This window comes from Corythoichthys intestinalis, chromosome 2 (genome assembly GCF_030265065.1).
Source record: "Corythoichthys intestinalis isolate RoL2023-P3 chromosome 2, ASM3026506v1, whole genome shotgun sequence".
Lineage (NCBI taxonomy): Eukaryota > Metazoa > Chordata > Actinopteri > Syngnathiformes > Syngnathidae > Corythoichthys > Corythoichthys intestinalis.
This window is the reverse complement of record NC_080396.1, coordinates 29453112-29466449: the sequence shown is the minus strand read 5'-3', so window position 1 is coordinate 29466449 and position 13338 is coordinate 29453112. Positions and strand designations below refer to the sequence as shown.

At 41.9% G+C, this 13338-nt stretch overlaps 1 protein-coding gene across 5 annotated transcripts in view; it reads right to left on the bottom strand.

Annotated features, from left to right (window-relative positions):
* The window catches only part of si:ch211-246m6.5 (von Willebrand factor D and EGF domain-containing protein), a 44023-nt gene that overhangs the window by 23624 nt on the left and 7061 nt on the right, over window positions 1–13338 (bottom strand). For all 5 annotated transcript variants that reach the window (XR_009062570.1, XM_057830123.1, XM_057830122.1 and 2 more), the window contains exons 2-10: window positions 10373–10557; window positions 9620–9848; window positions 9478–9543; window positions 9165–9397; window positions 7957–8046; window positions 7755–7887; window positions 3159–3376; window positions 2209–2282; window positions 1858–2140 (exon numbers count right to left, since the gene is read on the bottom strand). Coding sequence is in view for 4 of the 5 variants with exons in the window: in XM_057830123.1 (XP_057686106.1) it covers window positions 1858–2140; window positions 2209–2282; window positions 3159–3376; window positions 7755–7887; window positions 7957–8046; window positions 9165–9397; window positions 9478–9543; window positions 9620–9848; window positions 10373–10557 (1511 nt within the window). In the remaining variant the exon portion in view is untranslated. The remainder of the gene's footprint in view (window positions 1–1857; window positions 2141–2208; window positions 2283–3158; window positions 3377–7754; window positions 7888–7956; window positions 8047–9164; window positions 9398–9477; window positions 9544–9619; window positions 9849–10372; window positions 10558–13338) is intronic.

Below are 13338 nucleotides of genomic sequence, written 5' to 3'. Positions count from 1 at the left end.
TTTTTCGTTGTCTGTCATTTTGACTGACAGGGTCATAAAAATCCGGTCATAATCTATTTTTACCCGTCACTTAATTTTTTAAAATGATGATAATGACATTGTGGTGACCCTTCGTTTGGCATAATTCACCTTCCGTACTTGTGTGTCCATTTGGCCGAGCGCGTTAGCGGCTACGACACAGTCACGTGACAGAGACACTTAAGAGCCGCGCGCGTTCCGGCTTGAATAGAGAGTTCACAGAGAGCAGCAGAGCTACAGCGGCTGGACACAGCAATTCGATCTAACAAGACTCTTAACATTGCATACCGCTTCAACATATTCAATAGTATTTAGTTTTCATTCATTTTAAATTAATATTCTGTCGGAACAAGCTTAACAGAGAATCCACACCGTGCCATCACACATCAAGCAGATGAATATGTAACTTTTTTCTCTGCAGTGACAAAAACAGCTGACTGTGGCCCCAGTAGCTAGGCTACGTATGGAACAATGAAATTAACAGTTCACCTGCTGTGGCCTGAACGGAGTCTTACACCTTTCTCCTGGTGCGAATGGACTTGAATTGCGTGCCCGCTTGTGCAGTCCCTGTTTTTTCACCTCTTTTATCAACACCATCGTCGTTCTGGGGCTTTTTGAAGAAACTTCGGACACTCAGTTGCCTTGACATTTTTCAGAGTTAGGCCCACGACGTCATGCATCAAGAGAGAAAATAGCTAATTAATATGCTCACTCGCCACCCTGTGGTCTGGGGTGTGAATTGCAACCTGTCAAAATGACAGGTGGACTTCAGTTTTTTCTGTCACCGTTTTAAAAAAACGGTCAACGACGGAAAATATTCGGTTAACGCGACCCCTGATTGAGAGAGAAAGAAATTGAGAAAGCTTTATAAACAAAAGCCACCGGGGAATCTGTTTTTTTTTTTTCTTTTTTTTTCTAATTTTAAGGTTTATATTTCATTATGTAGACATGCCTCATAAGGAAAGGAGGTTGAGGGATAAAAAAAAGGAGCTGAATGAGGCTGCTAAAAGCAGTGGACCCCTCATCAGCTGGGTGAAGAGCACAATAGGTAAGAATAACACAGTTTGCAAAGATATTCAGGGGTTTAAAATACAACAATTATAAACACAATTACAATGTTATTGTTCTATAAAATTTAATGTCATTACTTTATGAATTATTAGGTGCTAAAGTTGTCAAATATGGATAATAATGAAATAATAGTTTTAAAAAAAACTGTGCTGATGATGGCTCAGTGAACAACAAGTTGAGGAAGGAAGTTTTGATATAGAGGTTCAAGGAAGAATGAGAGTCAAAGACTTGAGTCACAGCCAGAAAGTGTTGATGACAATGTTGATTTCTATTCACTCTTCCCCCCTCCCAATACGGTCTGTCACGGTCACAGCCAATTATACTGTAAAGCTGGTTAAACTGTAAATTATTGTAACGGGTTTGCATTGAGCCGCGCCCCACGACGCGATCCGTCCCCCTCATCCAGGTCAGGACTCGGACCTACACCGCACGACGCGTCCAGTAGGACAGGCGGGTGTGCTGAACACAAAGCCAAAAGCCTAGGATAGCAGCTTTAGCCGCCAGCGCACCTTCTTGAAGGCATCGGGAAGGAGGTTTCTATGCACCGCTCACAACGGACACGTGTGCACTCGTCACATTATGTTGTGGTAAGGTGTGTTAAATTCTTGTTCATGTGCCCCTTTTGATCTATCAACACCTGGCTCTCAATTGGTCTCTGCATTGCCCTGGTAAGCAGTTTTTTCTAACAGATTGTACACATGACGTCACCGTGAACTGCCACACATTACACATTTCCTTTGCTGCTGATGTGAAAGAGTGGATACCTACAGTGACCTTCTTTCCCTGGTGATAATCCAGCACTCGGAGACGACGGCCATTGCCGTGCTCACCACCAAGAACTTTCACAGTAATCTTTGGCCTTGTTTCCTGCAGTTGGCCATTGCACATGTCAATGATAGCGACACCATTACCCTCTCGTGCCGCTACGCCACAACTGCAAGCCACGGTGTGATGTCGGCTGCCGCAGTCCCACTGCCGAGAGTGGACCTCAAATTCCCTAACGAGGCTTCTATACAACACAAAGGTGCCAGTCTGCTGGTTGTCGTAGTGCCTGCACAATGATGTCATAGAAAGCTGGTGAATGTGACTTTTGATAAGGTCTCTGTGTTCCTCAAATACCTGCCATCCAGTGTAATTACATGTGGGTCTGTCAGTGAGTAGCAGATGGAGGTGGGAACATCCTGAACTGTGACCTGCATGCAGAAAAAGAAGACAAATGGGAGGTGGTTTTCTCAATGACATTTTGACCCCTGACTTTGATGTTTTCATGAAAAACAGACGGAGTGCTTGTCTCACCAACAAGATGCCAAAATAGAATGTAATGATCATGTAAGAATAATCCTGAAGAATAAACCTTACCTTTCTGACTCATAAAGCAGTTATCATATTTTGTATATGTAAACAGAAAATGATGTTCTTTAATTTAGTTTCACACTAATCATAAATTAAACGTCGCGTTCTTCGTTAAAGTCTTGACTTTCCGTGACCCCACAACGGACTTGCTTTGAAGAGGATTTGGAGGCTCTTCAAGACTCCTGAAGTGTCTCCAGTAATGCAACTGCCCACACCCCTTAAAGGAGCAATAGTCTGCATTTTTTGCACAGAATTTAAAATGGTTCCCAGATTTAAAGCATATTTCAATAATAATAATGTCTATGACATGCTTTATTCAAAACACCCAAATGATCTAGAGTTAAAGAACACTTTCCAACCATATTTTTTGTCTTGATGAAATTGACACATTTCCACAAGACTCTCAGCCCATTTGTTAGTCTAGCTTTTTTTATGACTTGAGGTGGGGACCTGGGGAAGTCATTAAACGTAAAGATAACAAAAGCATACATGTAAAAGATGTTACATATATTACCATTTGTGTATGCGGCACTTAACAGTATTTGTCATCCAACCCAAATGCTCCCTACCCCTACCGTTTTGGAGAAGTAGAATTCCTGAACACCTGAAAAAATTTGAACATATGTTCTCATCAACCCATGGAAGAAGTGAAGAAAGACTCCTATGCCAAAATGAAATGTTTCATGTAGAGTATGTGTCATATAACAAGAACTTACTTTCAGAGACTTTGGAATGTAGCTCCTCCACAGTTGTGGAGCACCATTCTCAGGCAGGGAGCTTATCAAACTGATCCGGTTCCCGTCACGTGTGAAGTCAGTGACGGCGGTAACGAAGAATGATGCCTGGCCACAGCTTCCCTCGCTGCAGGCGGTTGAACGTAGCAGCACCTGGCAGGTGGACACCACCACATTGGGGACCTCATGTCCGAGGCCATCTGTGGACAGAAAATCAAATAGAAACAGAGGGTGATTTCTCTGTAGGGGTTGTCAACAGATGACAAGTGTGGTGAACTGATGGAAGGAGAGCAATGTCATAGTTCTATCATGGTGCAGTTAAAAGTTCATATTTTAACACCTCTGATACGCCAATTAATCAGAAATGAAAGCGACTAATGCAGTATATAAGACAGTGAAAGTTGAATATACCTACAGTGGGGCAAATAAGTATTTAATCAACCACCAATTGTGCAAGTTCTCCTACTTGAAAAGATTAGAGAGGCCTGTAATTGTCAACATGGGTAAACTTCAACCATGAGAGACAGAATGAGGAAAAAAAACAAAACAAAACAGAAAATCACATTGTTTGATTTTTAAAGAATTTATTTCCAAATTAGAGTGGAAAATAAGTATTTGGTCACCTACAGACAAGCAAGATTTCTGGCTGTCAAAGAGGTCTAACTTCTTCTAACGAGGTCTAACGAAGCTCCTCTTGTTACCTGTATTAATGGCACCTGTTTTAACTCATTACCGGTATAAAAGACACCTGTCCACAACCTCAGTCAGTCACACTCCAAACTCCACTATGGCCATGACCAAAAAGCTGTCGAAGGACACCAGAGACAAAATTGCAGACCTGCACCAGGCTGAAAAGATTGAATTTGCAATAGCTCAAACGCTTGGTGTAAAAAATCAACTGTGGGAGCAATTATTAGAAAATGGAAGACATACAAGACCACTGATAATCTCCCTCCATCTGGGGCTCCATGCATGATCTCACCCCGTGGCGTCAAAATGATAACAAGAATGGTGAGCAAAAATCCCAGAAACATACGGGGGGACCTAGTGAATGACCTACAGAGAGCTGGGACCACAGTAACAAAGGCTACAACAGTAACACAATGTGCCGCCTGGGACTCAAATCCTGCCAGACGTGTCCCCCTGCTGAAGAAAGTACACGTACAGGCCCGTCTGCGGTTCGCTAGAGAGCATTTGGATGATCCAGAAGAGGACTGGGAGAATGTGTTATGGTCTGATGAAACCAAAATAAAAAATTTTGGTAGAAACACAGGTTCTCGATTTTGGAGGAGAAAGAATACTGAATTGCATCCGAAGAACACCATACCCACTGTGAAGCATGGGGGTGGAAACATCATGCTTGGGGCTGTTTTTCTGCAAAGGGACTAGGACGACTGATCTGTGTAAAGGAAAGAATGAATGGGGCCATGTATCAAGAGATTTTGAGTGAAAATCTCCTTCCATCTGCAAGGGCATCGGAGATGAGACGTGGCTGAGTCTTTCAGCATGACAATGGTCCCAAACACACAGCCAGGGCAACAAAGGAGTGGCTTCGTAAGAAGTATTTCAAGCTCCTGGAGTGGCCTTGCCAGTCTCCAGATCTCAACACCGTAGAAAATCTGTGGAGGGAGTTGAAAATCCGTGTTGCCCAACGACAGCCCCAAAACATCACTGCTCTAGAGGAGATCTGCATGGAGGAATGGGCCAAAATACCAGCAACTAGGGATGGGAATCGAAATCCGATTCCAATTCGGAACCGGTTCCGAGTGTTTCGAGGCCTCGACATCACAATGAAAAAGCCTTAACGATCCCTTTAACGAGTCCTAAAGACGCGTATTGCGTCGTGACGTGTCTTGTTGTCCAGACTAGTGACGGGATCTCTCGTTCACTTGAGTAAACGAGTCCATTCCGGTTCGTTCAGTAAAAAGATTCGTTCAAACGAATCGTTCAACGAATCGTTCGCCCCCCTCATCTCCCTCCCCGCCCAAATGAATCGTTCGGTTAGTGAACGGGAAGTGACGTTGCCGAACGAATCACCAAAGACCGCTTCGCAGTATAACTGAACGGGAAGTGACATTGCTTGGTCCCTCCCTCTCTTGCACATTGACCACTCGTCGTAGTTTCAGAAATGAGTGACAGGCGATATCATTCTGCTTTCACAGACAGCCTCGTCTCCCTCCCGCTGCTCCAAAAGCGAGGGAGAACTTCCGCGTCGTCTGTCCTAGTTCTATGGGCTCAAAGTCATGGCTCGTGCTTGCATTTCGATTTAGGACACGGTTAAACATTTTCCTTTTGAGGGGGAAGTTGGGGTTTGGGGTCGGGGGCGCACGGACTTTCTTTAGCATGATCTTGCTCACATATACAATGCTGCTGCTTCTACCAGCCAACGCGGCATGCTTGCTGTCACGAAAATAAAAATAAATCGAAAGTTTAATTCCTAAATATGGAACGACCAACACATCATATTTACCTCTCGCTCTGTTGTATTTTTGTTTTTTATTATTAAGATGATCGTATTGAATTTTTGCACTGGTATTAATAAATAAAATAATCCGGTCAGCTCCCCTGTCGTCCCCGCATCTCAGATCGTCAAATGCTGACGAGAAATAATTGTTTGCTCTTTATGATGTCGCTTTTCTACTCTCATTAGTCTGTTAAGAAAAATGTAGACATATTGCGACATCTCCCGTCTCCGCGCGCTTTGTTTTGGGGCGCTTGAGTAGCACATGATGGATGGATTGACATAATTTGTCAAACCAACCGACACCCTCTGACACGGAAAAAAAAAAAAAAAAAACGGAAAAAATTGACATGTATATACAGTTTCATTGCAAATCAGTATTATGGTGATCATACTAAATATTTTTTTTCTGTGCACATATGAGGTACATATCGCTGCCATGAAGCCTCCATATAGTGACAGTTCTCTGCCCGCTTCACTGCCGTCACGCGACCGCAGCTCAGCTTTTGCTTGCCTCGTAGCTACGCGTGTTTTAAATTACTGTAAATTTGATAGTATATCGTCATAGGTACAGTCCCGAGTCTGTTGAGAAAAGTAGAACACTAAACCATGCTCGCTAGATTTGTGTGGTGTTTTGTCTGTTTGAGCAGCATTTGATAGGCTCCACGTTAACAAATATGTGACAAAGTCATTTCCTTTCATTTTATGACTCGTTCACCGCATAGTCATTACTGGAAAGTCAAGTTAGCAGCGAGCTAGGTCAGACACCGGAGGACCGAATCACTGAACGGGAAGTGACAAAACTCAGTCTTTCCCCCCTGCCTGCACGCTGGCTGCTTATTGGCCACACGTGGAAATGAGTGACAGACGCCTTGATTCTGTTTCCGCTCCCTCCCCTGCCCGCGATGAGGCTGGCGTCTGATTGGTCGTGTGCGATGTCAGAAGACGCTGCCGCTTGCTCAACGCCCTCCCACGCAACGACCAAGCGCCACCAACTTCATAGAACGAATCAGTGCAGATGGTGATTAGTTCGGTCTCGTTCACCCAAACAATTCGTTCAAAAAGACCGAATCGTTCGCGACCAATACTACACTATTATCTATTTAATTAATAGTGTTTTTATTATTAATTATTATTATTATATTATTATTTTTATTTTATTTACTTTCATTCCGTGAAGAATCCAGAAAGGGTTATTTGATTGTGGCTTTCTGAAAAACAATAATTTTTTACATTTATGCACTTCTGCAATCGTCACACTTTTTTTGTTACAAACTGACCCCGGCCCCTCATCAGAGAAGGGGAAAAGTTATGTGGCCCTCACAGGAAAAAGTTTGGGGACCCCTGCTTTAACACATATTGCCAAACGCAGAACAACAACCTATCTCCCAATATATACCAATATTTTTTATTTCTATGAGATAAATGTTTCAGTAAAATGTTACACATTCTTGTGTACTTGCCACTTATTGCCACAGTTAACATTGAGGCTTTGGGCCTCTTTTGATCTCGTTGTGAGTTTGTAAGGTTGTGAGTTCTGATTAAACAAACTCGATGCCAATCAAAACGTTTGTTGTTCTTTTTCCCCAAATTAGAATCGATAAGAGAATCGATAAAGAATCGAATCGTTAAGCAATATCGATAATGGAATCGGAATCGTAAAAATCCTATCAATTCCCATCCCTACCAGCAACAGTGTGTGAAAAGCTTGTGAAGTTATAGAAAATGTTTGGCCTCCATTATTGCCAACAAAGGGTACATAACAAAGTATTGAGATGAACTTTTGTTATTGAGCAAATACTTTTTTCCCCACCATGATTTCAAATAAATTCTTTAAAAATTAAACAATGGGATTTTCTGTTTTTGTTTTTCCACATTCTGTCTCTATTGGTTGAGGTTTACCCATGTTGACAATTACAGGCCTTCCTAATATTTTCAAGTGGGAGAACTTGCACAATTAGTGGTTGACTAAATACTTATTTGCCCCACTGTATGTGCTGTACAGGAGGCATATATGGTTGTTCAGATCATCTGCTTATTTTTCAAGACTCGACGAGTTCCTCAACCTCCATCATTATTTAACATGTTGTTGATTAGTTTAATGGGGCTGAACTCACCTGAGTCGTGAACACCCAGAACCAGAGGGATACCGCACTGATTGACGTCGTAACAAGAAAGTGGCACCGTGCTGTGGACTTTGACCTCATGCTCCTCGCCATTCTCTGCTATGTGGAGTGACTCCACAGAAAACTGGAGCAAAGATGCATAATGAGGGTTGTTACAAATCTGCCTTTGCCTCACACCTGAGTGTCTGTTCACCTTCAGCCCGGCGTAGAAAGCCTCACTCTCCCTGGGAGAAGATCTACTACTGGTGACATTGACTTGGAATGTTGAAACACTACATGAATACTGCAAGACAAACATCAACAATCTCTGACTTGTAGGGTCACATATTGCAGGCTTTTTTCAGGGACCAGACAATGTTTGTCATCCTTCAAAATATTTCACCACCAGCACAGTGACAACGTTAAACTGACCTTAGACCCCTACTCCCTTTTTGGTTTATGAAAGGAAAGGCCGGGGGAGCAAGCGCACCGAAGCATTTTGCAGAGACGACTAATCCCACCCCATAGCCCAAATAAGGTCGAATGGTGGTCCACAGCTGCGCACCAGAAAGCTGTGACTATGATCTCACTTCAGTGTCATTTTTTCACATTTCCTGGCAGGGAGTAATTGCTTCAGGATATTAACAGATAAACACATTATCATGTTATTAGCAACAGTGTGCGTAATGCTAAAAGATGTTTCCTGCTCCTCAATGGATACAATTGTGACACCCATGGTGTGTGAAAAGCATGTCACTACTTGTTCATTAGACTGACGAGAAGATTACAACCTTCCACATAGTACTGTCACATTTTAATGTTTTAAGCAGGGGGTCAAACTTTTTACTCTAAAGGTTGTATTTAGGAAAACAGAAGGATGGAAGGTTCACCTTTTGACATTTTTCCCTTATTAAGCATGCTAAAAATTACATACAGTTGAAACCATCAAGGTCCATATGGTATGTAAAAAGGCATGAACATTTTTATGTCACTGTCTGAAATAAAATTACAGACTTTTTGTATTTTACCTTCCTGACAAAGGACAAAAAAAGGTTTATTGTGATTTCATGTCAGTGAGAAACCCCCCCCCACATTTTATGTACTGTGTGAAAACGGTTGGTTTGTATGTATTTGTCTTGCTCCTAGTAACCTATAATCAATATTTACTCCAGAACAGAATCATCTTTGTTAACCAGGGCATCATTATGAACGCTACTCATCCTACGAGGCTGTTTGGAAATCCATGTTCAAGTGTTTCTCGCAACAGAAATGAACAACTGCAGAGAATGAGGGGAACAAAGCTAACATGCAACAGTTTACATAATCCCTATTTACTACTACTGATTACTGTCTGCCCTTTGAAAGGCTGAACTCCATCAGTTCCTCCACCAAAGGGTCAAAACGGCATCTAGCAATGATTACCGTCTCTCCGAGCCTGAAGTGAAGACCGTCCATCTCCACCAGCGAGAAGTGCTTCAATGTGGACTCCTGGCGAATCTCAGCCTTCATGCTGGAGCTGATGTGCCGTGCCCAAACCACACGGAAGCCTAGCGGTTCATTGGACGGCGGCGGGATGAAAGAGCACCTCAGGTGAACGCTGTGACCGATTAGCTCTGAGCTGATGAGCGGCCGTGACAGCAACGATGGGAGAACACCTATATAAGCAAGGAGGGAATCTCGCAGTTAAGAACAGAGATTAGGGGCTGACCTTGACAAGTTACTCAAGTTACTTCACCTTTGCAACGGCCGTTGATCTCCACCTCACCTGGTAGACAGAATCTGGGCGGCAAAGTTGGAGCAACTGAGCAGCAGAGAGATTTGGATCAACCATGGACACATATTTACAACAGAAAAGTGAAGCATGTGCTCCCCCCTACCTTGGGCGCAGTACCCCATACATCCTTGAGTGGGCTGCAGATAGTAGATCAGGAAGTCGCCACAGTTGCGTATCGTGATAGGGATGCGGAAGAGGCAGCAGTCTTTAGTGCTGCCATGAAAGAATTGCCATGTGGCACAGGCAGACAACTGGAGTACCTCGCCAGGCCGTGGCAAAGACTTGTCCTTCAGCGAGAGCCACACAGGCGCCTGCGTCCCGCAACGATTCATCTGCGCGAGGTGATGTTAAAAGAAAAATAGGAAGGGTGCTGGGACTCATGTACCAAGTTGTTTCGCTTCCTCTTCATTGCATCCCTTCTCTTATTGATAGGAATGCTGTTATTTCAACACCTTCATAGCATTTTCTAACGATTCTTTTTTTTTTTCACTCCTACCCCTGTGGCATGTACCATTAATGTTGTTGATTGGGTTATTAACTTGTGCCAATTGTTTTGGTGGCTCCTCTATCCTGTTTTATTTCTCGAGCCACACTCATTCCCTCTACATTATCTTCCTTAAAAAACCCAATCAGCCAAGACTGATTGTTGCCCCAGAGAACCTGAGTTCTGTCAGAGGCTTTTCCTCCAAAAGAGATTTTTTTCTGTGCCTCTGTTCGAAAGTGCTTACTTATGTGGGGTTTAGTTTGTTTTCTCTATAAGTTTTTTGACTCAGTAAACGTTTGATGTAAAGTGTCAACAAAAAAAGCTGACTGACTTAACTAGAACCCCATAGCAGGCACACAATCTTGGACATACCTCAACGCAGGTGGTTGGCATCTCGGCTGGCTTGTTGTTGAGCTTGAATCGGTACCAGCCAGGTGCCAGAGAATGGTCACAGACCAAATCCTGAATAGCTGTGTTCTGGATCTCAGTGGAGTCAAAGGCGATGCTGCGATAAGGGTTCCGCAATGTACGATGGCCTCCTGGGTAACATTCTGGTGCTGAGGAAACAGAGAGGGAACAACTTTTTTCCACCCCTTCTCTGTTTCGTGGTTAATTTGATTATGACCGCTGACGATTCTATACTGCAGCTGGAGAAATTTCAGTCTATAGGTCAATGAGGATGTGATGACGACAATAAACTCCTTAAAGTTATTCCTCTCTGTCAGAAGGTCCACTCGTTGGATGATTTTTTTCCTTTCTTTTTTTTTTTAAACCATGTTTATTTACAAACGTTTTCAATGAACAACAAACAGTGACTATCAATTTCTATCAGTTCTTGGCATTTTCTACTGTCACCTTGACATACAGGAGACGAGATACAAAAATACAAAAATATAAAACAACCACAAAAAAAAAAAATTCACCGCATGAAGAAATGTATGTCAAGCTATACAACTGTATACTCTACACGAGTTCATTTTCCCAAAAATATGTGCTATACATATTGCAATACATACACCCAAAACACAAACACCTTGAATTACTCATCACATTTTCTTTTCTTTTTTGTTTTAACCAAAGTCCACATATACATCAAATGATGACAGGAGGAGAGGAGTATGGGTCTACCATAAATTCAAGTGTTCTAAAATTGGTTGCCATACAATCAGGAACTTTTGAGGGTTGCCTGATACCTCGTATCTTAGTTTTTCTATATGTAACATTCCTGTAAATTCCCTGAGCCATGTTTCAAAGTGGGGTGGGACATCAGACTTCCATAATTTTAAGATACACCTTTTGGCTATTATCATGCCGTACGCAATCACAAAAGTCCTATCATGACCCAGTTTTTGCAATGTTCCAGAGAAACCAAACAGCAACTATGGGGTCAGGATCAATTGGTGCTTTGAATACTTGTGAGTACCATTTAAATATTGAAAACCAGAAATCTCGAATCCTTGGGCAGAGCCAAAATTGATGTGCTAATGTGCTATCCATTATCTTACATCTTTCACATACGGGTGATGTTTGTGGGAATATTTTGTTTAAACTCACCTTTGAATAATGTTACCTAAGAACTACTTTATACTGAATTATCTGTAGCCTGGAGTTAAGGTTACATTTTTGATTGTCACTCAGCGCTCTCTGCCATATATCCTCCCTGACTGTAATATTGAGATCCTCTTCCCATTTTTCTTCAATCAAAGATGCGGAGCGAGTATATTTACTCAACTTTTTTTTTTTACTAGTGAAGAGATTAAATGTTTAGATTCTGGGGGCCCCATTAAGATTTTAAACAAATCATTTTCCAAAGGGAGACAGCTGAATGTTGGGATATTTTGTTTGACATAATTCCTCACTTGTAAAAATCTAAAAAAAAAAGACCTTTAGGCAAATCATATTTTATTTGTAATTGTTCAAATGAGCAGAACTTGTTGTCAATATACAAATTTTTAATCAACTCTATACCCATCGGACTCCATTCCCTAAACACCGGATCAGTAAATGAGGGAGCGAAAGCATGATTATGCCACATTGGCACATTTATAGCTGTGCTAGGGAGATTGCAAAATTTTCGAATCTGCAACCAGATTTTCTGGGCGTGCAGCATGATAAAATGTTCTCCTCTCTGAGATGACAATGGTCTAGGCGAGGAAAAAAGAATTGCCTGGAGAGATGTTTTTGGGACTAAACTATGTTCTATTGTCAACCAAGACGGAACATTCTCCAACGGCACCACGTCAGGATTAATTTGCCAATACACCATGACTATTACATTGGCGGCCCAATAATAGTGCATGAAACATGGTAGGCCGAGACCTCCACATTCCTTGGCTTGTTGGAGGTATTGTTTTGCAATTCTATGTCCCTTATACCCCCAAATGAAAGGCAAAATAACAGAGTCAATCAACTTAAAATAATTTTTGGGGATATACACAGGAATGTTCTGAAACAAGTAAAGAAATCTTGGTAGGGAGACCATCTTAATAGTATTTATCCTGCCAATAATTGATAAAGGTAGCGTTCTCGACTTTTCTATGTTCTCCTTTAGGATATTTAGTCTTTCTGTAAAATTTTGTTTAAATAGAGAATTTGGATTTTTTGTAACTCTGATACCCAAGTATTTGACAGTATCTGAGATTTTAAACTGAATCGAAGCTGAAAATACAGGATCTAAATCTGTTGTAAGGGTCATCAGGTCACTCTTCTGCCAGTTGATGGTATACCCAGATACTGCTCTAAAACTATTAATCAAATCTAACAAATTGGGAATAGAGTACTCAGGGTCTGACATGAGACTTTTTCCTAAGACTCTTGTAGGTTTTTTCCAATCCTGTCTTGAAGCTTACCTTGTTGGGAACCAAGGACAATGTAGCCTTGAATAAAGTTACTTCCTTACTGACTGTTGAGTCCTCATTTCTCTTTCTAAAACTAGCCCATTTTGTGGGGACTGTCCGAGGAGGGTATTCGTGTTGGCTAATCTGTTTGCTCAACAAAAACTAAATGCAGCTCTGATTTCCATTTGTCTAAGGCAATTTATTTCAGACTCCAAAGTTTGCCTGTGACTTGAGAGCCAAATCTTTGCCCAGTCCAGCTGCTAAGTCACGGACAGAGAATCTCATTGTGCGGCCACTTATTTTGTGCAAATTAGCCACACTTCTCGATAGAGTTACAAAGATCTGGTAATTTTATAAATTCGAAAACTTTCTATGGGATTTAACCAGAACATTATGAGGGAAAAAAGTAGATTAGATACTATAGCTGTGACTTTCCAGACCATTTCACTCCTGTCTCACACCACCTGCTCAGGTCAGAAGCAAGTTGACATCATACTCTAA